Here is a 24,856-nt window from a genome sequence, read left to right as displayed (position 1 = left end):
CTGTTTATAATGTAAAGAAGAGAATGACTATGAGCAAAACTATTACAAGAAAGTCTGGAAGATACTATTAAAGAAGAATGGGAGAAGTTGTCACCCGAATATTTGAGGAACGCTTGAGCAAGTTTCAGGAAGCGTGTGAAGGCAGTTATTGAGAAAGAAGGACACATAGAATAAAAACATTTTCTATCATGTCAATTTTCTTGTGGCAAATAAATTCTCATGACTTTCAATAAACTAATTGGTCATACACTGTCTTTGAATCCCTGCCTCAAAATATTGTAAATTTTGCTTCCCCACCCTGTATATATATTTGACCTTTTTTGTTCTATAAGTATTTTGCCATTTTTATTACTGTCATTAAGTACGTCATGTAGGACCAGGGAGGGGAGGGTGAGGGGATGGGAAGAATAGGACATGCTTAATGCCTCTGAAACTGAATATTCAAATGTTCAGTGTAACTTAAATCTGCATCAAAAAATGATATATAAATATGTGGAAAAAAAAAAAAGTGTAATGATTACACCCCCATCTAAAAATGTTTCTGTCTTTTTGTTATGTTATGTATATATTGTGCCTGTTGCCTGTAATGTTTGATTGTACTGTTATGGATCATCAGTAACATTTATTTAAAAAACTCACACTGGTCAGTAATGATTTGGTCTTACCTACATCATGTATGATAATGACAAATCTGAGATCAGAGTTTCCCAGTACGTCAGGATTTTGACTCATGCACAAGTCAAGATACAGCCAATAGCAGCATGTCACACTAGTATTTTAGTTCTACAAATTACAAGGGATCAACATTCAGATGGATTTGAACATCAAGTGGTGCAGTAAAAAGTGATGCAAAGCTGAAAGCTGGAATTTTCATTGAAGCCCATATTCAAGAACTCATTGTTGATTCTATATTCCCTTCAAGCCTCAGGTTGCTACAGCTTGGGATTCATTTGTACAAGTGATGTAACATTTTCATTTCAGTCAGTAGAGCCCCTAATTATGATCAGCTAGTTGAGGATGTACAAAATTTCTATATTATCTTCAGATTGTGAATGCATTATTAAAAAAACAAAAAAAAAGCAGTTTCCTCCAATAGTAGATGATTTTTCTCCATTTTGTCCAGTGTTGTATCTATGCAGGCCATATGGCTCTTTATTTATTCAGCAAAATGGAGTCTTCATCAATGGCGTCAAATTCTTTAAAAGTTTCATAGATGAAAATATGTTAATTCTGTAACTTTTTCAGTAAGCTGCCCGAGTACATCATCTTCATGGTTCATTTAGTTTTTCTGATGGAGAAATTTGGGATTGTGCCACTTTTTTTAATTTGACTAACAATGTTTAAGAAGTTATCATTTAAATCACTCAACAGGTTTTATCATTTTATCATTACCTACTGATATTGTGGTAGATTTCAATCAATCTACTGATTGAATCTAAACTTATGAGATCTCTAATTTTCTTTTTTTTTTTTAATGTAGATTTATTATTAATTTTTTTTAATCTATCCATGCTATCTGTTCTCTGATAAGCCTGCCATATGTAGAGACTTAAGATGTTGTTCACTTTTTAAAAAATCTTTATATATATCTGGGTCTTTGGCTGAAAGTTTTATTTGCACCAACTCTTACTGAACATGTACAGGGGATAACAATTGATCTTTAACTAAAACATTAAAACCAGTCAGGTTTATACAATACAGTTTCATCAACCAGTAGAACATCCAATGGCACAAGGTATTAGTAAATTGGTAAATGATGACATCTAGTGGCCACATACATCAACCCTTTACATTGTCACATTAGGGCTGTGTGTGCTTCAATGTCCCTATAAGATACTGGTTAAATTCTAAGAAGAACAAATACAGTTGCTTTTTTTACTTTATGAAACAATGGAAGACATAAAAGGTATATTTGTCTCTTTTTTCCAATTTAACTAGTAAATCTTCGTTTCACCCAAGCAAGGAAACTAGAAAACAAGTTGTGATGATCTTTATTTTATTCTTTGGAATTGTTTTTGGCATGATTGCATAGAGCAATAGTAAAAGAATAGTGTAAAATATCTGACAATATACATATGATAGCTTGGTCTATTACATAAAACATATATAGCAGTTGGGATACAATATGAATATAAATGCATATGCAGTGACACTGTACTTTTTGCAAAATAAAGCAAATATATTAAAGGGGATTTCCTTGCACAACAGTGAAAAACTTCACTGAAACAATCATTTTGCTTTCAATATACTGTTTCTTTTCTACCTTTGGCAAAAAAAAAATCAATTTTTAATATTCAATTTGAATCAATACAGTATATAAAACATTTACATACATGACAGAATCATTTGGCATCAGTTTTAGGCTGTCTAATCAATGCTACAGTCATATTCTCAGTCTAAATGCAGTCCATTTATTTACTATCTATGGGTTGGACGATGTTTCTCGCCGTCCCTGTATCAACTTTAAGAGACCAGCTCCACCCTCATTCCCACAGTAAAAAAACAAGAACCCAGAGTCATACAGCTTCTTCACTTGGTGACCGAGGGAAGGGGGAAGTCCTCATCCAAACAGTTTGATGAAGCAGGGGTGACAGTAGGGTTTGTTCTCTTGCTCCTTGAAGCAGCCTTTGCTCAGGGGCTTCAGACAGAAGTGACACACCAGGTGGTGGGGGTGAAACTTGGCCCCCATGGCGGTGACGCATCGGCCCAGGATCGGCTGCTGGCAGGCTTGACACATGCTGCCGCGGGACTGGTGGTAGTGGGCTTCACAGAGGGGCTTACCCTCATGTTCAAAGAAGCTGCCATTGACAAAGGGGCTGTAGCACTCCTGAACAAATGAGGAGACACGGTGAGAGCCACAGCAGAGAGAAACAACTCTCACAACTGTAATTAGTAAGCTGTCATGGGAAATGACAACTTTCCCATGCTGTATATCCTACTTATTCTGAGATTTTTTACTTTAAATCATAACTCGAAGGAGTTACCATTTAACCCTAAAAGACCTAAAATATTTTTTGTTGCAACTTTCAAATTTTTCTCTATATTTAACTTTTCCTGAGTGATTTATCAGTTATTATTATATTATTCTTTACATATACACACTACTGGTCAAAAGTTTTAGAACACCCCAATTTTTCCAGTTTTGTATTGAAATTCAAACAGTTCCAGTCCAATGAACAGCTTGAAATGGTACAAAGGTAAGTGGTGAACTGCTAGAGGTAAAAAAAAAAAAAAAAAAGGTAAGGTTACACAAAACTGAAAAAGAATGTACATTTCAGAATTATACAAAAAGGCGAAAGAGGAACAGGTTAACAACTTAAAGCAGTTCTGCAGCAATGGAGGTTGACCTAGCCTCGAAAGTTGGTGCTACCAATTCCTACAGGTGTCCCAACATTTCTGAATTCCTTCCAACCCCCTCTGTCTGCAGAAAAGTAGTGTTAGAACACACTTTGGTACCATACCGCTGTGAGCATTATTTGAACCGTATTGTACTGCAGACAGTAGTGTGTTACTACAAAAATGGAAAAGAGGAAAAGGCAATTAACGATAGAAGAGAGACAGACCATCATAACACTTAAAACTGTAGGTCTGTCCTACAGAGAAATTGCCAAGAAGGTTCAGGTGTCAGTAAGTCCAGTTTCCTTCACCATCCAAAGGCACTCAGAAACTGGGGGAAATGCTGACAGGAAGAGGTCTGGCAGAGCCAAAGCCACAACAGAATCAGAAGACAAGTTTATGACAGTCAACAGCTGGAGTGATAGGCGACTCACAGGACAACAGCTTCAAGCACAGCTCAGTAGTGGTCGTAGTAACAAGTATCAGTTTCAATTGTGAAGAGAAGACTTCCAGTTGCAGGTTTGATGGGTCAAGTTGCAGCAAGAAAGCCATTTCTAAGACTTCAGAATAAGAAAAAGAGGCTTGCCTGGGCCATGAAACACCACCAGTGGACTACTGAAGACTGGAAGAAGGTGTTATGGACTGATCAAACCTGCAACTGGAAGTCTTCTCTTCACAGCTGAAACTGAGACTTGCTTACTACGACCACTATTGAACTGAGCTGGAAGAGTAAAGTCAAAGGCTATTACAACAGAAAAAAATGACTTTTTCAACAAAATATATAATTAACTGAACATAAAAACAAGCGTCTATAACCACTATCATTTGTCAGACGACATAGATTTTAGTGGTGAATTAATGTTGCAGAAGATGACAATGTTTCCACATTTACTAGAGCCTCTGGGCGTCCAAATATGACACATCCAATGCCACCAAAAAGTTGACAAACTTCATTTGACCTGAATGATTTCAATGTAGTAAAAGGATTAGTGGTTCAACAGTTATCAAATATCTCATATCAGTAAATATGTTTAATTGCTGATGGCTGACTAGCTCTTTTCAGACTTTATCCAACCAATCATACGAACAAAAATGTAAGAATCCAGCGAAAGTCCTTTGTCCCATGTCACTGCTGATTATATCTACCACAAATTCACTGTGCTTTCAGAAAATGTGTTGTATGGCTTTATTATTTTTTTGTATTTTAGACAATTAATTTGATTAGTTTGGCTGTATTTGATATTCAAAAAAACAAACAAGGCAGACTGACTAATGCTATGACCCAGTTACTTCTCTCATTTCCCAGAAAAAAAGTCATATTTTTGGTTTTTCAAGAATGTACACAAACAAACCAACAAACAAAGATAGTTAATTGTATTTTCACTGGTGGGTTGATCTGTCACATGCCATCCAGTGTGACTATATGACTCATTTATGTATTCTTTTTGTTATTTTGCACAATGGAGGAGGATTTATATCTGGTTTTGGATATTCATACTCGCTAGTGTGATTAGCTTGCTCTGTTTGTTTGGGTCTTTTGGAAATTAGAAAATATATAATCTTAAGATCAGTGGTTTTTACTAAGCTTATATCTTTACTTTATTGCACAACTTCAGTTCTATTTTCTGAAAACGAATATTTCTATCAGTCATCAAAAGCCGTGGACACCATGGATGTAACTAGGTGCTCTTTCCTAGTGTAATTAAACAGCAGGCTAAAGTTCTGCAAATGCAACACTTCAACAAACCCACAAAGAAGACACTCACCCTACATACGAAGCACTGCGGGTGCCAAAGAGAGTTAAGAGCTGAGATGTAGTTTTCCAGGATGGGTTGACTGCAGCCTTGACAGCGGGATGCAAACAGAGTCAAAAAGCACTGCTGGCAATACTGCTGACCCTCACGATCATGGAAACCTGCAGGAGATACGAGCACAGTTTTACACAGATCACACTCAACATAGTCTGAATATCTTGTGCTGAATGTAACTCTTTCTAGTTTCACATTGCATAACTTCTGCAGAATATTAAATGTCTATTTTAATATTTTAACATTCTACTATTATTAACTTTTCAAAACAAAAGGGATGTTTTGACTTGATGCCAAGAAAATACAAAGATTCAGTGTTTCCCACGAATTCTTGGCAAGCTGGACTTTCCTTTATGACAGATTTTAGACCATGAGACACTAAATGTTCCTTTCACAGTCATCCAAATTAAATGTTTTTCGGGTGTTAACAGTCAGATTATAGAGAGTGGGGTTCATGTGGTGCAAATAGACAGCTAAATATAACAGGCTCTTGGACTGAAAACGACGGTATAATGTTCGAGGAACCATTAAATGACCATTGTGTAATGATGAAGTCAGTGCTAAGTGTGAACCCAGACAGGATATGTGCCACCCATTACCTTCCTCTCCAAAAGCTCGACTGCACTTAACACAGCAGAAACACTCTGGGTGCCAGTTCTTATCCAGGGCAGTGACCATTTTCTAAACCAAAGGAGAAATAACATGTCAGATGTGACTCCAGTTGAGCTGTTTATCAAATATAAAGAACTCCCAGTTGTATTTCTTACATTTAGGATGGGCTTGTTGCAGTGTGCACAGTGTGGGGAGAAGAGAGTGAAATAGTCGGACTCGCAGTATGGTCGACCATCCTTCTCAAAAAAGTTGCGGCTGCCCAACTCCGTCTCACACTCGGTGCAGACAAAATGCTCTGGGTGCCACACTTTCCCCAGAGCTGTCACCACCTGAAGGAGAAAACAGTCACCGTGAGATTATTCATGAATAACATCCTCGCTAAGTGGGACATTCTCTGTATCTGTGATGAAAACTCCCATTCACTTTTTTTTTTTTTTTATAGTGAACTGAGTAGTGGTAAATAAATACAACCATTTTATCAGAAATACTTCGTTTTATTTGTCCTCACTTTCTATTAATAAATCCAAATAAAAAATATTCACATGCTCATCATTGATTTTCAGGTTGTGTCTGTCCCTTACTCATCATAAATAGCACCTAAATACACAACTGCATGTTCTTCATGATTGTCTTATTGACTACTACACATTTTAGAGGAAATATTTTTGTTTTGAGTTATCTGGACATTCATCTATGAATTCATTATCTAATTCCTCTGCATTCAGTGTTGTTTAATACATCATATTTTCATTGTCATCATGATGAACTTTGATGATTAATACACTGCAAAAGACTAGCATCTTATGTACAGACATAACACACTGACACTTGTCATGCAAATGTTTGACCTTATCAGCAACAGCACTATGACTGAAGATGCAGAGAAAATGGGGTTGACAAAAACATAGTGGTGAAAAATAACTGAACTTCTGCTTTTTGGAAATATTTTTGTAGGACAGGCAACACATCATAAATACAGATACCGAGTAAAACATGCCCAACAGTTATGGCATCATTTGTTTGTTGAAACAAATTATTAATAAAATATGTTCTTAATTCAGTGTACATAAGCTATAGTGTGGGCTCAGCTTTGTCAGAAGGAAAATGTATCAGAACAAGAGATTTGCACTTGTTAAACATAAAACTGTTCCAAGAGTTAATGTATTCAGTATAAAATCTTGTTTATTTCTGATTGGTATGTATAAGGACAGACATGTATCAAAGTTGCATTCAGTGTCGTTATAAGTCTGACTGGAATGAAAGAAATAATGTCACCAAAGTGATCAAATTGCTGTACATTTGGTATTTTTGTGCATTATTGATCATAGACGACTGTATATATGGCAATAGCAAACAGGTTCTATGTTATGAGTGTTCACATTAAAACAGGAAGACATTGGATCTGTATGACTAATACTGTATGTATAATTTAATAATCACTCATCGCAAATCATGCCATTTCAATATTAAACAATGTTATCTAAGATTCTCCTCATCTGACATCAACATCGATGAAGCCCTTAAATAATTAATACATAGCAACACCCATATACCACAGTATTATTATATAGAGTGGTTCTAATCCCACAGTCTGATGCGTATCTCACCTGTCCCACCACTGGTTTCTGACAAGCTGAACAGTTTCCTTTCGAGGATGTCTGAACTCCCTGTCGGCTCAGGTCAGACTGCAGGAGTCCCAGCATGCTGTCCAATGATCCGCCTGATGTCTGCTGAGGCGGGGCAGTGGGCTGCTGTGGAGGGGGTGTGACCACCGGGCTGACAGGGGCAGCTGGCTGGGAGAAGACAAAGACCATCAAACAGGGAACATGTTGAGAGTTTTAACAGTGACAAGCTGTGGTTTATTTTTTTTTTTTTTGTTTTTTTTTACCTCTTTGACATTCAGGTTTCTAACTGTACACACCCCAACAGTGAAGCTGACTCAGAAATTCATGCACTTTTTCTAAGGCTGCCATCATTAGTTCTAGGAAATAACTCACCCACATAAAAGCACACAAATCAGTTTAAATACCAGAAATAATTGCATTATTTTGGACTGTAATAATGTCACAAATTGGTAATAAACCTATCAACCCTCCCTTTTCCCATGAGCCCATTTCCTGACTTGCTTATAACCTGCAGCTGGGTTGCACACTGAACTCATACTGACGGATCCACTTCCTTTGCTTGTTCTGGCCCGCCATAATGGAGAAAACCTGATTATGCGCGATAACAAATAAGGATCTATAACTCTGCCTTCCAGCTATCCCAAGATATTTTTAAAGTAGGAGAATATCTGCACCAAGACTAATTTCCATCTTCAGGCAATATCTGGTGACTGATTTCAACAGAGAGCCATGTGCTGTAGCCAGGCCACAGCCATCATGAAGTTAAGTGAATGCTTTCATGTGAGTCAGTGTTAGCTGGGTAATAGCTGCAAATAAATAGTAAAAAGTGAAAAGACTAGGGTTCATTGTGTTGTTTTCTTACTGTGCTCTGGACTCTGAAGTCAGACAGAGAGGCCATCAGTTTGTCCAGTTCAAGTGTGGCCGACGTAGCTGAAGGCTTTGCTGAGCTGTAACAAAAACACAGTTCATCCATCTTAGTGTACACATGTAAATCTGAATACCAGTCCATTAAAAACTACAGGAAAACAAGTACGGCCTGGCCAAAAAAGTACCCACTTGGATTTAACTACACAAACAGATAAGAGCCTTCTGTTGGATCATTACTGCAGTGATAAATATGTTTCAGCTGCAACAAGATTGGACTGTGTTTCAGTGTAAAAAGGTCATGTGGTCTGATGAGTCCAGATTGATTCTGTCCCAGAGTGATGGACAGACACATCAGGGTGAGAAGAGAGTCAGATGGAGTGATTACCCATCATGCCTAGTGCCTGCAGTACAACCCTGCGGGGGCTGTGCTTTGATCTGGGGTTGGTTCAGTCAGTCAGGTCTAGTTTTAACAATGATATATGTCCAGAAATTATGGAAATATTATATTGCACCATTACTTAAGCCTATCAAACATATACAGTGATAATTATTAGTGTGGGTCTTTTTCTGCACCAGGCTGTTTGCTTCCAACTATTTTAACACCTTTATTTCTGAAAATGTAAAACATGCTAAGATACAGTAATTTTCATTGTATGTATAGCTACAAATCAACTAAAACACAATGCAACTAATTCAAAAAAGTTAGAAAATCCAAGTCTACTTTTGTAAGTTATGACCTGTACACAAGCTCAGATATGCTGTGAGCTTCAATAAACAGAGCAAATATTAAAAGTGCATTGTGTTGTTATTATTATGTGGCATCTACTCATGATCTCACCCTCCCCTTCTGACAGGGTATTGAAATCTACAGTGGATGCTAAACACATGAAAAACACAAAAGGTCCTCAGTAGTTGGCTTGTCTAGTCTGGGGTGCTGCTGAAAAATGACTGAGAAATGTGGCTCAATCTGATTTAATGCCGCGTTTCCACTATGTGGTATCGGCTTGGCTCGACTCAACTCGACTTTGCATTTCCATTACGAAAAAGGGCCTGGAATCTGGTACCTGATACTAGTTTTTTGGTATTACCTCCGCCGAGGTTCCAGGACTGGGGACCAGATACTAAAATGTGACGTGTAAACACTGCAGACCACTGATTGGTCAGAGAGCTGTCTCTGTGACCCGCCGTTTTACAAAAAACAGATGTGGAAGTTTACAGTAAATATAGTGGTAGGTTATTCCACATGATAACAGCCTGCAAAACTACACCATGGTTTGTCGAGGAGGTTCAGATGTAAAAATTCAGCGTGGGCTTGACGAGACATCACACAACGAGTGAGTTTATCAGTAATTCTCTGAGCAGACGACACAGAAGTAACACACTGCATCGCTATGACGTTCAGGTACTGTAAAGTCTGTAGTATCCTGTAATGGAAACGGTCACCAGGAATAGGACCTGGTATCCGAGTCGAGTCGAGCCAAGTCGAGCCAGTTCCATGTCGTGGAAATGCAGCATAACAGTAATTGTTTTTTTCGTGTGTAACTACATTTATCTAAATTCAACGAACTGCCAACATAATATTCTTGTCTTACGTGCATGCATGCAGACTTCCACTCCCATGGAAGATTGTATTATGTAGATTAGATACCTGGAAGATGAGGTTGCAGCCTTATCCTTGATCTTATCCCTGTCATCTTTCTTAGAAGAAGGGAACTGGGCCAGGATCTCATCTGACAGCAAAAACAAAAGCATGAGAAAACCATTTTCTCACATACATAGACACAGTAATATGACATGTGCATCCTCTAACCTGTGATGTTGAACTGGGTGGCATTGAGTTCCTGCAGCAGATGGTCCAGTTCACTCAGACCCCCTCCCAGAAGTGAGGAGGAGGAGAAGGCCGGAGGGGGGTCTGCTGAACGGGGGGACCGAGGTTTACACACTGTGCTGTAAGAAAACACAGGCCGAGGACAAGGACATATTCAGGAGTGTGTTACTGTACTTATCAAAGGATATTCTTTTTGTTCTCTTTTCTTGTCATGAAGTAAGTTTACCCCTGACATCATCATAGGGTTCACTTATCATTACACAAAATCCCATATTCATTGTCAGTGCAATATAAAAAGAACAACAAACATGTCTGAACTGTGATGAATAATAAAACTAATTCTACACATACCATGTATTCACACACTTATAATTCTGGAGTCACCACTTTTTACTGTATTTTTAATGTCTTTTATGAAGCACATTGATAAGTTTATCTGTGTTGAAATATTCTCTAGAAATAAACATACTTATTTCCTCAGTGTTTAACCAACAGTATCGGATGGAGCTTTGAATACAATCAGATGACGCTCTAATGAGTCACCGGTTTCATTCAATGTAACTGGTGTCAGTTTAGTCACGACTCTGAGGTTCATTTACAGTATCTACGTGTTATGAATCATATCATTAATGCAACAGTGAGCAGTGTTAACACACACTGTAGATTTTCCTCATATTAAGCAAGCATGAGATGTAAGAAACTTTGCATTTATTCCCCCTTAAAATTGAAGCATACTTTCTGATTGAACTTTAATTTAGGCAAAAATTTGTGTGAAATGGCAAAAAATTATGTGCAAAAGTAAGCAATCTCTATATTAACAGACATATACACCATACATATCATACTTAACCACTTTTTTACATCACTCAAAAAAAATGTTGATGATGCCCTGTTAAAAAAGATTAAAAAGGGGGGACTGTTACCTGTATAATTTATCTGGGTTTGAGTTCTGAGACGATTTCATTGCAGCAGACACTGTCTGCGAATCACAACAGACAAACAGTTAATCAAACTGTACAGTTAACACAAATATGTTATAAACATCAGGAAGTATTTGAGATGAGAATGCCATGGTGCGATCACAAACTAGATCTGTCTGTGTACCTGCTGTGGGGTGTAAGCAGGCGGTGGTGGTCTGGCTTGGGTCGGGTCCTGGGTGGCGGCATCAGAGTTTAAAGGTGGGTCAGAGGTGAGGAGGACAGGACATCGAGCAAGAGGAGAGCTGGTGTTCTCCAGGTCAGCGAGGAGGGCATCTAGAGGGCAGAGAAGGGGGAGAAAGTGAATCAGCTGAAAAGAAAGAAAAATGAAATAATGCACAAGACAATGAGAGCGATGGGTGTTTAGTAAAGTCGTGCAATATTAAACAAAACCTCATACTCAGATATAAATCTATGAAGGAAGAATACTATAGAGACAACTAAGGGTCACGCTGAAGAAATAAAAATGATAATATTTCAGGAAAAATGACATGATATCGCAAGAATAAAGTAGTAATTTTTCGAGAAAAAAAAAAAGTCAAAATATTACAAGAATAAAGTTGCAATATTTTGAGAAAAAAGTTCTAATTTTACAAGAGTAAATAAGCATCTGGGATCAGATCAAATATCACAGGAGCAGTTTATTGATAAGATGAAGAATCCACAGTAGAGCGTCTTCTTAAAATATTATTTTAGTGTAGGTTTCAAAGAAGTTGTCTTGCATTTGGACAAAGTTGTAAAGATATTCATAGATTAAAACTTCCGTTGTTCAGTGGATAATTTGATTTTTTTTTTCTTTTGTTTCTCAAAAAATAAGACTCCATTCTAAAAATATTATTACTTTTCTCTTGAAGCACTATGACTTCACTCTCCATCATAAAATACTCATCAAAATACTGTAGAGACTATACAGAAGTATATGCCATGACCACAAGGAAAAGTCTTTTTCTTATTATATTTTCAATTAACTCGACAAAGTAAAGAAATGTATTATTTATTTTTCCCTTTCTCCTTAAAGCTAAATTTTAATTAATTCATTAATTAATATCTCACACAGAAGCATCGGTACCGTCATATTTTACTTGCAAGATTTCTTTTCAGTGATGGCAGTGGCTGATATCTGTTTTAATAAAGTTTTTATTTATTTATTTTTTATTTACATCAACTGAATTTATGTTCATTCAGGGATATTGCAAAATAGTGCTGAAAGGCTTCAAAACAGTTAATTTTGTTTTTAAATATATGTATGAAATGAAGACTTCTTTGTTCTTTGGCACAAAAGTAGGAATAAATGACAACAAAAACAAAGTAAACAAGCAGAAAATAACCTGGTATTGGCCAAACTAACATTTTAAATATTGGTATTGGCCAAAAAATTTGCAATCAGTATATTCTTAAATAAATATATAAAAAGGTAACTAGATTATCACTGTAAACACTGTAAACATAGGCTTAAAATGTGAATACGTCAAAAAAATATCAAAACCAATCTTATATAATACTCTTTAAAAGCAGAACTATTTCATTTATAACAAAAATGACAACAGTCCTGCTATAACAAATGTCTAGTGTGAACTGTAAGAACTTTTAAAACCATAACACTTAATTAAAAGTCACATTATACATTATTTAAAATATAACAAATAAAAAAGCACTATCTACATCCACAAGATGAAAAATATGGCATAATTGCAAAAAATAATAATTGATTCTTTTGCATAATTCCCTGTCATATTGCAGAGGCTGTGTTAGTTGGATGTACAATAGAAGGTGGTTTGACTGTTTTTAAAGCCGTTATGTAGCTCTGTGTTTATGAACGCCCCTTAAAATGTTTGCATCGAAATAAACACAGAGACAAAAGTCAGGAAATGCAAAAACCATGCAAGAGCAGATGGAGGCATAAACACACTGATGATAGACAGAACACACAAGAAACACTGAAAGGTGATGAAGCACATACAAAGACATGCGTGCGCAGACAGTTACGTACCAAACACAACAATACGAGGACTGAGAGGGTAGTTAGGTGGGTCAGGGTCTCCTAAAGAGAGACAGACAGCCTGTGTGACCAATACAGCAGTAGCAAATCAGCCCACACATCAGACAGCGTACGGAGGACAACGGGCGTCCTCAGACACTAATCAGTCAGAGGACAGGACAGTCAGAAGGGGGACATTTCAGAAGATAATCCATAACATAGTGACATTTCAGCCCACACAAACATTTCTGCATCCATATCCAACACATGCCAGGAAAGGAAGTCGAGGAGGAAGAGTGTTTGGTAACTGATATCTAAATCCACCACATCCCGCCCACACACACACACACACACACACACACACACACACACACCCACTGACTCCACACTAAAGTGGAAGTTGTCCAGAGACTGAACCCGCTGAAGTGTCCAGGCTTTGCAGCTGCATGACGTCATTTAGCGCTGACAAGTTTGTGTGAGTGTGACTAAAGCAAAAGCCAGAGGAGTGTCTGAAAAAGTGACTCATCGCTTCAATTTGTTGCACAGAGACGAGCTTTTACAAGTAGCAGACAAACAACTTTTCAAACTAGTAACACCACATGAAGTGTTCATTTTAAAGGTTGAGTATGTAATATTTAATGACGTCTGGTGGTGAAGTTGGAGATGCCCTCACCCAAACCATCAAAGTCGCTCCTTAAAGGGGTCATATTTTGCTAAACCCACTTTTATTAGTCTTTGGTACATTCATTTGTGTATTTGGACCCTAACAGTTCATAAAGTTTGAATTTGAACCCTCCAGGTGCTGCAAAGCTATCTTTATATTCATGTTGGCAAAAATCAAGTGGATTTCTACAACCCATTTTAATTCCTTTTTAAATTGTTACATCTATAACTACAGGGTGTCCCATAAGTCTCCATACATAGGAGACATAATACATATGGTTCTAACATGTATTTCTTTATATTTCTTCATTATAGTTCTTCAGCAGTGGAGGACACGCATTGAAATGTGTTCCCGACAAAATGGCAGTCATATAGAGCATATTATATAAATAAAAATGGTTTATGTCAAGAAACGTTTATTTTTCCTATGTATGGAGACTTATGGGACACCCTGTAGTTACGTCACAACATTTGCACATATAAGATCAAGACTTCCGACAAACATTTCTCCACGTACAGTATAACTGTTTGTCAGCAGCAGCAGTTGTAGTTCATACGGAAAATATGTCCAAACTTCGAGCCGATTACCTAAAATGTTCAGCTGTTGGTTGTATTAACGAACACAAGTGGCTGAATGGGACAGAAAGCACGGTCAACAACCTGGAGGGGGTGGGACATGAAGTGGTTCATTTGCATTTAATGGGCCAGCGCTCAAAACAGCCTTTCTGGTGTCATTCATTCATTCATTTTCTGAACCCACTTTATCCTCACTAGGGTCACAGGGGTTGCATGGAGCCTATCCCAGTTACATAGGGGCGAAGGCGGGGTACACCCTGGATGAGATGCAGTGGCAGCTGCTCATCTTTTAGAGAGGGGAAGCTCATTGTCGGCTTACATAAAAAAATATATATATTTAAACATAAATTCGGCCCTCCGTACCTTTTTAAGAAAATGGTCAGTGACCTTATCGTACCAAGTAACCAAGAAAATGCTGAAATTATGTTAAATTGAAATAAGGAAGTACAATGAGTGTGTTTTATTCACAGTGCAAGAAATGAACGAGTAATTCCGTAGTGGTTTCTCTCTTGATTTCACAGCAGAATGCGCGACGGTTTTAAACTGAACTGTGTCAAGTGAAGGAGTATATCTGAGAATAGCTGTCAATCAAATGGGATTCAGCCTTTCGACTGATCCTCCAATCAGCACGTGGAAGCCCAGCATCCAGCCCAGCCAAGCTCCACCTACAGCTCCATTCACCCCCAGAGACACCGAGCGTCCGGGGGCGGGACAACATCGTGGCATTTATCCAATTACCGTCCAGTTTTGAGGCAATGAAAAAAACTGTTCCACTCATTCCTATTGAAGTGCATGGATGCCCACCGTCTACGGGCAAATGCACTGAGCAGAGATCGAATGAGAAAACAGTGCAACGGGAATGTATGAGATGTGAACAACATCGCGTCCATTGATTTGTGATAAAGCTGATTCTGAACGAACTCATCTTTGAGATGAACGTGTTCTAACACATTTGTAGTCAATGAAATGTCAACACAACCGTACATATTTGACCATTTAATTTTCGTAATTTTAGGGGAAACCGAGCTTCCCTTGCAGTCTTTGAGAAATCGCCTCTGATGAGTCACCAGTTCATCTGTTCTGTTCTGGTGTCATTACTCAGAAATAGGGTTGAAGATGGACCTGTGGAGTTGAATTAATGAAGAATTCAGACCCAAACATAGAATTTACAGTTTACGCAGACCACAGGGAAATGTTTTAAAATGCATAATTCCATTTAAAAAAAAGCAAAATATCATTCCTTTAACTTAGCTAGTGTGTTTTTAGTTTAGGGGATATTAACTCATAATGACCCAGTGCTACTTTTGTGTCAGTTTCCAAATGATTTTTTCCCTATATGTAACCTTTCTTATGTGATTTATCATCATTTACTATAACATTGTCCTCTGTATTTAAATTTTTTTCAGTGTAAACATGAATTTTCCTATATTTAATTCACTGATCATGTGGATGTTCATAAAGCTCAGATTAAAGTTGAGGGTTATTATATGACAAACAAATAAAACTGAAGAAAAAGTGACTTTTTCAGCAAAGATATCAATAAGTGAACATAAATCAAGTGTCTCCATCCACTGTCACTAATCAAACTCCATGGGTTTTACTAGTGAGTTTAATAAATGACAGTGGATAAACACACTTGGTTTATGTTCAGTTAATGATATATTTTGCTGAAAAAGTCACTTTTTCTTCAGTTTTGTATGTTTTTCATATAATAACCCTCAACTTTAATCTGAGTTTTTATGAACACCTACACGATCAGTGAATTAAATATAGGAAAGTACCTGATTTTCACTGAATAAACACAAAATACAGAAGGTAATTTCACAATGAGTGGGGATAAATCACTTAAGAAAAGCTAAATAGAGAAAAAATATTTTTGGAACTGCCACAAAAGTAGCACTGGGTCTTTATGGGTTAAAGGCGACTTTTTAACTTACAATTTATGCACGAGGGTTTTTGTTCTGTGCACTGTGTTTTTCCTTAAACTACATTCTAAAAATGTAATTTCCTTGCTTAGCTTATAGTTTTATAATATGTGAATATTAACTGCTGTATCATGTGTTTTCACCAGATTCTGCCCCATGATCCTCTCTATGTAAAACTTTAAAGCGATGCTGTGAATGTTAAACTGAACATGTGAGTTTTAGAAAAGTGAAGCTGCACTGGGAAAATGTTTCTCAGTTCCCATTTTAGTATTTTCCATTACAGGCTGCATAGATATACAGTCGCGGAAAAAAATATTAGACCATCAAGTCATCAAAAACAATGGTTATGCAATCAAGTACTAACTCCTGTGTGTATCATGTGACTAAAACAGACAGAAAAGAAAACATGGAATGCCTAAAAGCACTGTTTTTGTCAGTACAATGCCATAGCTATTGATGGAAGAACTGAAGTGATTTTGGTTATTATCAGGAAAACATGGAAAATGTCTAGATATCAGCTCTGAAATTAAACTCTTATGAGCCATTTGTGTTGTAATTATTATATTTGTCCAAACAAATGTACCTTTAGTTGCACCAGGCATTACAATGAACAAGAATTTAAGAACACAAGGGTGGTCTAATAATTTTTTCCGTGACTGCACATTTCATTTGAACATTCAGCATGAGGTCATGAAGTCCTCCCTCACAAAGTTTTAAATGTTAAACACATCATTTCCTGTATTTTAGTGATTTCAGCCACTGCAGGTGTGTGTCTCATGTTTTCAGCTTAACTCATTTATAAAAATTCATAAGGAAGTGGAGGAGAGGGAGATGATGTTTACACATTAAAAGCTATGTTAAGCAATGATAGATTCTATCTGCCAAAACATTTTTGTAGAAAAGTGTACTGCAGTACTAACAACATCACAATCAGGAGCAGGTTAAAAACAGGTAAAAATAGAACCATTTCTAATTATTAAACACAGAAAATAAGACACAAAGTCCTGACTGTTGAACAAATAGTCCCTAAATAAAAGCCTGGTACCTCCTATAACTGTATCTAGTATTTAAGGAAATACTTGCAAGTTTGTAGTAATTTTTCAAAATAAAAGCCCCTCCCCCTTCATGTTTCATGCTATTAGGGTGGATGTGTGCCTTCCATTCCCCCTGAAATATAGGCATGAGGTTGATTAGATAATAAATATAACAAAGTTGAGCTTGTGGTGTGATTGTTTTGTAAACTTCTTTAAGATTTAAGCTTCAACATCAGTGTCTGTCATGAACAGTTAATGACTTTCTTCTGTCCGGTCGAACACTGTTTGAAACATGTGGTGAACACAGTTAAGTCGGTGCCTGGTAAACATGTCAGACCTAAACTTAGCTGGTTTACATGGTGTTAGTTCATCCCTGTGGGCACATCTGTCCCAGATGATTCACACTTCTGGTACGACCGTGTGGTGAGAATCTTGTGCATATGCTTACTCTGCTTCCTCCTCCCTGCTGTGTCTCTGTGTTTCTTACACACACATACTCTATCAGGCCAAATTGCTCATATAAGGAGCTGAACTTCTCTCAATGGGAATTCTGACCATATTTAGAACTGCCTATCGACTTGTTTGTCTTGGCTTAAGGCCTCTTTAACAAGTGGTTTCTCTCAACGAAAAGCCTCGCCAGATCCAATACATAAACTTACAACATAATTGGGCAGCAGCATAAACTGAGCGTCCCAAACATGGCCAGTGTCTCAGTAACACTCAGCCCAGTCACCCAGTAACGCGGTCTCACTGTGTGCAATCCAATCCAGATGTTCTTGGCAACATCTACCCATTCTTCCTTACTGTATGTTGCTTGAAAAGCATCAATCCCCAAGATCTGAAATGGACTTCAAGAAAGAAAGAAAAAACACAGCAAATGGGCAGCGGAGGCAAAAGGCCTTCTATTTTCATTGAACTCTGTGGCTTTTTTTGAAATAGCAGTGTGGCCTGCGCTATTTCAGGGCCTTTCCGACAAAGCCATTCCCAAAAACAAAGAGTCAGCTTCTCATAATGTTGTTCTGAGAGCGAGGAGAGATGTTCCTCCAACATCTTTATCAGCAGAAGAGGACAGAACCGACCTCTGTCTTCTTTGATGTCCTGCAGCCTTCAAAATGGAAGACACTCTGTTGAGCATTATGAGGCTGTCTCTCAGACCCAGACTTGTCATTATTTATGGATGAGAGGGCCCTGCTGTGGATCCATTTTAATCTAATTTACAAAGAATTTAGTCAATTTGCAGCACATGCATGAAACAGTCAATGGCGGTCAGTCAGTCAGGCTGATGTAGTGAAGGACCAGATCTGTTGTTACCTGTTTGAGTATGTGTCATGTGTGTGTTTGGAAATGGCATCTGCAAATATTTTACAAACGCAGCAGCCTTTATGGAATATGTCATCTAATTTTTTTTTAAACCCACACAGATCAGTGTTTCTGTTAAGTTTTAAGACATGATAGTTCTATTTGTCCATTCTGTGCCTTCTGTGTTTACATCCCATCCTCATACATACATATGTGTTCTAGTGAAAACAGGGCTGAACTGTGGTGTATGATTGCCAGAATCAACACAGACCATATTTCCTCTGTTTGGGCACACCGCCCCTTCCCACAGATCCCCCTTCTAGATATGTGAACATGTACTTACAAGGCTTCAAACGGGGGAAAAAAAAAAAAAAAACAAAACTATTACTTACCCAAATCGTCCATGATGTGTGAATTCAGCGGTGCGTGTTCCTTTTTGTCAGAGCCAACCCGGACGCGGACAGCATGAAGAAGTTGTGATGGACCTGGATCAAAGCAGGCAGGACAGACGGTCCTGGTACCGGAGCTATTGTCTGCCGCGGTCCTGAATAACTTCTTGGACCGTTATCCGCCAAGAGAGAAAGAGGAGGAGGAAGAAGAGGAGGAGGAGGAGGAGGAGGGCGTCCCGTTTCTTTTTCCTACACGGCTCTCTCTCTCTCTCTTCCTGTATAATGCCTACCATCCAGGACCTCAGACCGGAGAAGGCGTAGTTAAATAAATGTGGTTACAAACCCCGCATTCCCCGGACACAGGACGTCATCCTAGACATTCCTAGTCCATATTTGGGATCGAAAATTAAGGATTTCGCGGCGCTGCGCACACTGCAGAGGAGATGCCCTTCTGAACTGCAACAAGAAATGAGTGGAAAACGCATTTAGTGCCGCGTCCTTCACAGTGTATGACGAGCAGAGGAAGAGTATGGAAAAGGACAGAGCTTTGACAACAGTGCCTATGGAAAGACTAGGATGAAAGGAAGTAGAAGAAACCTAGAGGAGGATTAGTACTTTATCCCATTTAGAGATTTTCCAAAAACAATGAGGTTTATACGATTATACAATTATCTAAAAGCCGAAGAGGATTCTTATTTATGTATTTATTAGTCCATTTTTTGTTTCAAAAACATATGTAGAATCATTGAATTATAACTGGTCGATAAAACGAATTATCGCGATATTTCTTTGTTTTCTTTTTTTTTTTGTCAGGTAAAAGTCATTGTTTCACTGATTTGTTGCTTTACTCTTTTTTTTTTAATGATTATTTAATTTTTACATTTAATATTTAGTCTGCATATCATTAAAGTGGGTAACTGGGATTCATGTATATTTTTACTTACATTGATTTTATGTCTTGCACATATTGTACACATTGCTTGTTTTGTTTTTTAAATGAACTGTATATTTGTTTATTTAGAGCTTTTTATGTGCATTTATGCATGTATGTAATGTCCTCCTTAGACCCAGCAATGCATTTTGTCCTCTGTCGGGGACAAGTTTCACAGCTTTATTTTAAAAAAAAAATAAAAAGAAACAGTCCACTGCAAAGGACATTCCATAATTTTTTTAAAATGCATCTGAAAAAACTGTTGCATTGTGTTGTTTCCAATAAAGGCAATTATTTAATTTTTTTTTTTTTTTTTTTTTTTTTTTAAAAGCCAAAATTTGTACTTTCCTGGGTCTCAGGATGATATTGATCATTTCTTCCCTGATACTTTTTTTAAATACTTGCATGGAGCAACTGTAACCACACCATTTCCTCTAGGATTAATAAAGGATTCTTAGTCTTAATTTCAATGCTGAACAAACATTTAGCATTAACATGGTTTGAACCTTTAATGTTCCATCTCTACACTTATGCAAATATTTGTCATGTTCAAACAATAAAGAAAAGTTAAAATACACCAATACAACCTTCCTCCAGGCCCCAAATAAGGAATAATAATTTAACAATTATGATAATTATCAATAATCTCGACAGTGTTTGGACATAATGTATACTGCATATTAGTACACATTCATCTACAAGCTACCACACTTCTAAATTAACTCCATATATTAATTTATGTATGTCTTTATTTTTCTAATGGCCAAAAATGTAAATTATCAGTGCTGCATCTACAGTTAAACACCAAGGCATTTGCAGGTTTCAGAGCTTTAAATGCCATATCCAACTTTAAAGCAGATTTAACATTGAGTGCTGGACAAAACATTTGTCTCATTTACGTATTGCAGTCCAGGAGTGTGTTTCATGTAGGAATATCGATATTCAATAACAGTTCAGTGCAGGTAGTTGAGACTTTCAGAGATCTGCTTAGAAAAATGATATATAAATGCAATTACATTTACATCACAAACTAAAATGCATTACTATTTAATTACTTTTAAGGCATAACCTTTATAAAACTTGAGATATGAGGCTTTTCAATGACCTGTGAAGGTTTCCATTGTAAAATAGAGTATACCCTGCATATGGTCTGCATTTTCTTTTCTTTTTTCTTTTAATGGCAAGTTTTCATGTTTGACTTCTTTTTTAACCACTTAATGCTTTTGTTATGCATCAGTTATGTCCATGAATAATTGAAGAGAAAAAAAAAAATTCAGCCAGAACTGTAAAAAAACAAAACAGGAAAAACCTTTAATTAAGCAAGCTCACAGTTACAGGCTATGTTTGTGTGATTAAGGGAAGGTGCCAAATTGATGTTGGTGCTGTGGTGATCAATGCATTTTTTAATGGAAACAGAAAACTCTCCTCTTGTGTATTTCTATGTCACAGACAAAATGTCCAACCAAACACTCCTCTGTTGTCCAAGAGGTACCTGCCTTTGGTCTCAGTGCATGAAACATACTACAAAGAACTGACAAGTAAAACATACTGTAGACATAAAATGACAACAATAAAACCTTTAACATAATTATTATTATAAGGACGTTTTTTTCTAGCTATGAAATCAAATGTACAACAAAACTAGGAGCATGGGACCAAGAAGACATCAGTCAAAAGTTCATCTGTATCTGAAAATAAAGCCTTTTTGTTTTGATCTGTTCATGCAGTTTGCAGATTCAGACACCGGACTCATTATCCATGCATGTTACTTCTATAGCACTGTGACACACAACTACGCCTTCACCTTTTCCAAAATATTAATGGTAATAATTAAGTCACACGCGCACACACACTCAATCATTCTTTCCAAATTACCAAATTCTTCACTCAAATATTTGAGCAACTTGTTGCGTAGGATCAAAGTCAAGGAGCAGAACTGAATGTGATGTGGAAATCAAAATGAGTTACAGAAGAAATACTTGTGAAGCATACTTTTGTGGTTGTTGGGAGAGGGGGTGTTCTGGGACGATAGCATGATGGTAAAATGGATAGGCTCGGTTACCCATAATGTCCCCATCTATCAACTGAATTTAAATTACATATCCACGCCGCTACTTCTCCACTGCAGTTAATCCACAAACACACCCACTTCCATCCCTCCCTCTCCCTGCTATCACTGCACTGCCTGTTCGTTAGCAGTGCTACCAGAGTCCTGAGGCTTCATCACATCAGGGAGTTCAGGGGGGCTGGAGAAGGCCTCGATGTGCAGCTGCTCAAACATCTCATCTGGAGGGCAAAGGACACAAGGAAATATTAGCTGCATCATGTCCGCACGGTTGCATGTGGTTAAATCTGTCATGTGCTGAAGCTGCTGCTACAAATATTTACTGTGGCAACTGTTTTCAGTGTCTGGCAGCAGTTTAACTACCTTTCTCAGTAATGTGGTGATACTGTTGCTACTTTATGAATCAAATAGCTCTTCTGTAGCTTCTTTTTTTATTGATCAAGTGGTGCAATTACATCAATACAAGCTGCAATTTTCAGTGCCTTTCTGAAGTATGAACACAGTGGAGCTCTCTGGTGTGGTTTGGAATAAAAAATAAATACTGGAAGCTGTACTGCATAGGCAATGAGTGAAGCACTTCCTTAATGCATTGATATCACTGATGTTTTTACCATCTGTCTTCACAATGCAAATTTTAATCTGCTTCTCTCTTGACAAGAACAGACACCTCATGTGAGAAACATCACAGTCTTGTCTGACTATTCCTTTCCTCTTGTGATGACATACACATTGGTAGTACTAGTATTCTATCTGTATTGTCTTTCACTGTGTGATTGACTCAGATGAAGTTGGCTCAATTAAAACTTAACTATATTTGACATGATGTAGTAGCTTAGCTTGCTATGTGTATTTCATCCTCTTTGGGTAGCTTCAGCATAGTGAAGCTTCATAAATGTAGAGTAACTCATAGCTTGGCTTGCTACACTTTCCAAGTGGCTTGCCCAACACTGAGGAAGTGTTGGACCTGTCACCGGGGCAGAGGGGGTACATATTCATTTAATGGTAAGAGTTACGTTAAAATAAAAAAAAATTTAAAAAAAAGTCATGGAGGGCTTGGTCACATGTGAACTAGACTCTACTGTAAAATCAGTGGCTACTTTTGACAATGTTCAAACTGACAGCTCACATCATATGTAGTAAGCAGGGGCAGTAAAGATGAAAGAAGTGGCATCAAAACTATAAAAATTACTTTACAAAATAACCCTGAAAATGTACTTAACATAGCAGATCACTTGGCAGTGCAACACAGCAAAGAGCCTAAATTATATTGATGACAATTAGTTCAGAGGCACACATATAGATAACTAAACTTACCATTGATTCGGAAAGCCAGACCAACAGTAGCTGGAGCCTGAGGTCTGGCAGTCTGGTTAGTGAATCCACAGTCACCTAGAGTTTTGCTGTCCTCTAGCAACTGGTCATCCTGAGAAAAAAAAACCTAAAATGTCAGGGAATCCCCTAATGCCTAAAAAATGCACATATTTGCCCAAGCAGATGTAGATTCATTGTAGAAAATTATATACATAACAGAAAAATTGACACCACTATTAATAAGACTGCTAATTAACCATCATGTATTTCACCATTAATCTACAAAAAAGTTATGAGGCCAAGAAATACACTAGGTCCTAAACTCACTTTGTAGAGACGCTGGTCTTCAGGTGGTCTTTTAAGGATCCCTTCTACTATACGCTTCAGTTCATAGACAGTAGTAGACTCCTTGGCATCTGTAAAGATTGTGGTCTTGTGACGCCGGATCATTAAGAAAACATCCTTAAAGAAAGTTAAAAAAAAAAAAAAAAAAAAAATGTGAGAAAGTACAACATCAAAGCAGGGTTTTCACAACCATTTTAAGGCTTAGGCGCAACACCCAAGCCAATATGGGGACACCCTAACCTAAATTAATGTAAGTTCTCTCTGAGCATGACAATTAACTAAAGTACTGCTCTACCTCACTTCAAATCGATCAAACTCATAACTTACGATTATTAAATGTTAATTACTGATCTACTCTAGCTTTCAAAAATGTCAAACCAGAACTATGTGAAATATCATGTATTTTGTGTGCCTAACTCCTTCACAACATTTAGGAACATGCTAGGACAACCTACACTTAAGCCCTCTGAAAACCTCTGGTAAACCCTACAAAACGAGGTGAATTTGTCGTCCTGTGTACTTGAAGGGTAGCTGACAGTTCAGTATTATTCAAAATATGTTAGCAGATCATCGACAAAATCTGTCCCTAAAAACTGTTTATAACATCTTACGTTAGTCTGCGTTTCTACGTTCCTTGTCAGTAGGGACATTTTAAGAGAGCTGAACTCTTTAGAGGTTTGGCTTGGTAAGGTTTCATGCCTTTCAAACACCTCAGATGGACTTATTTTAGGCTGATGACAATTATTTCATCCATTAGCTAGTTCAGACAGTGTGAGGTAATGCTGTGGACAGAGCTTTGAGCTAACGTTAAATTAGCCGACGCTAAACTGCTTTGAGATTTTCAAAGTCTAGATAAGGCCTGGGAGTTGTGTTAAAAGGCGACGTGGTGGTGACAATGACGGTACGTTAAGTATAGCTAATCTGTCCAACCTAAATTTAACGCTGCTTACATCATGATCAAGGTTAGCCAGGCTAACTTACTTCGCTAGTCTGTCGATAAATGGTAAGGCGAAGCTAGCAAACTTAGCGTTAGCTTGGTAGCAAACACAAACACTAACATTTCTTCGTCAAACAGTATTGTATTTTAGGACAGTGTTAAAAACTGAAAAACACGCTCATTGTTAATTCAAACATTACTGTCCACATTTATAAACAGAAAATATTAAATACGTTACCATTTCAAGTGGTCAGCTAGCTAGCCAGTTGCGCCAGCCCTGTGTTGTGCAGCAGAACCCCAGACTGCACCGCTTGCGGATATTGCGCAATTAGGAGAAAGGTATGTCTGTA

The 24,856-nt window shown here is 37.5% G+C and overlaps 2 protein-coding genes across 3 annotated transcripts; both read right to left on the bottom strand.

Moving 5' to 3' along the window:
• Positions 1–1,975: 1,975 nt before the first annotated feature.
• LOC115410747 (transforming growth factor beta-1-induced transcript 1 protein) lies at positions 1,976–19,388 on the bottom strand. Of its 2 annotated transcripts, XM_030122527.1 has the most exons (12): positions 18,921–19,388; positions 13,044–13,094; positions 11,181–11,329; positions 11,000–11,055; positions 10,059–10,195; positions 9,897–9,978; positions 8,244–8,328; positions 7,364–7,549; positions 5,912–6,085; positions 5,744–5,825; positions 5,103–5,251; positions 1,976–2,827 (listed from the first exon to the last, which is right to left on the bottom strand). In XM_030122527.1, exons 1-12 carry the CDS (start codon positions 18,931–18,933, stop codon positions 2,561–2,563), a joined length of 1,431 nt encoding a protein of 476 aa, XP_029978387.1. In that variant the 5' UTR covers positions 18,934–19,388; the 3' UTR covers positions 1,976–2,560. The 2 variants fall into 2 exon arrangements, with proteins under 2 accessions (XP_029978387.1, XP_029978388.1); XM_030122528.1 differs by lacking the exon at positions 13,044–13,094 and having other exon boundaries at positions 18,921–19,384.
• Positions 19,389–21,132: 1,744 nt separating this feature from the next.
• LOC115410117 (elongin-B) lies at positions 21,133–24,845 on the bottom strand. Its single transcript, XM_030121563.1, has 4 exons — positions 24,745–24,845; positions 23,552–23,686; positions 23,228–23,336; positions 21,133–22,134 (listed from the first exon to the last, which is right to left on the bottom strand). The coding sequence occupies exons 1-4, from the start codon at positions 24,745–24,747 to the stop codon at positions 22,022–22,024; spliced, it is 360 nt and encodes a 119-aa protein (XP_029977423.1). The 5' UTR covers positions 24,748–24,845; the 3' UTR covers positions 21,133–22,021.
• Positions 24,846–24,856: the final 11 nt, after the last annotated feature.

Source organism: Sphaeramia orbicularis, chromosome 19 (genome assembly GCF_902148855.1).
Source record: "Sphaeramia orbicularis chromosome 19, fSphaOr1.1, whole genome shotgun sequence".
In the NCBI taxonomy this organism is placed as follows: domain Eukaryota; kingdom Metazoa; phylum Chordata; class Actinopteri; order Kurtiformes; family Apogonidae; genus Sphaeramia; species Sphaeramia orbicularis.
The sequence above is the reverse complement of the archived record's forward strand: the minus strand, read 5'-3'. Positions and strand labels throughout refer to the sequence as shown.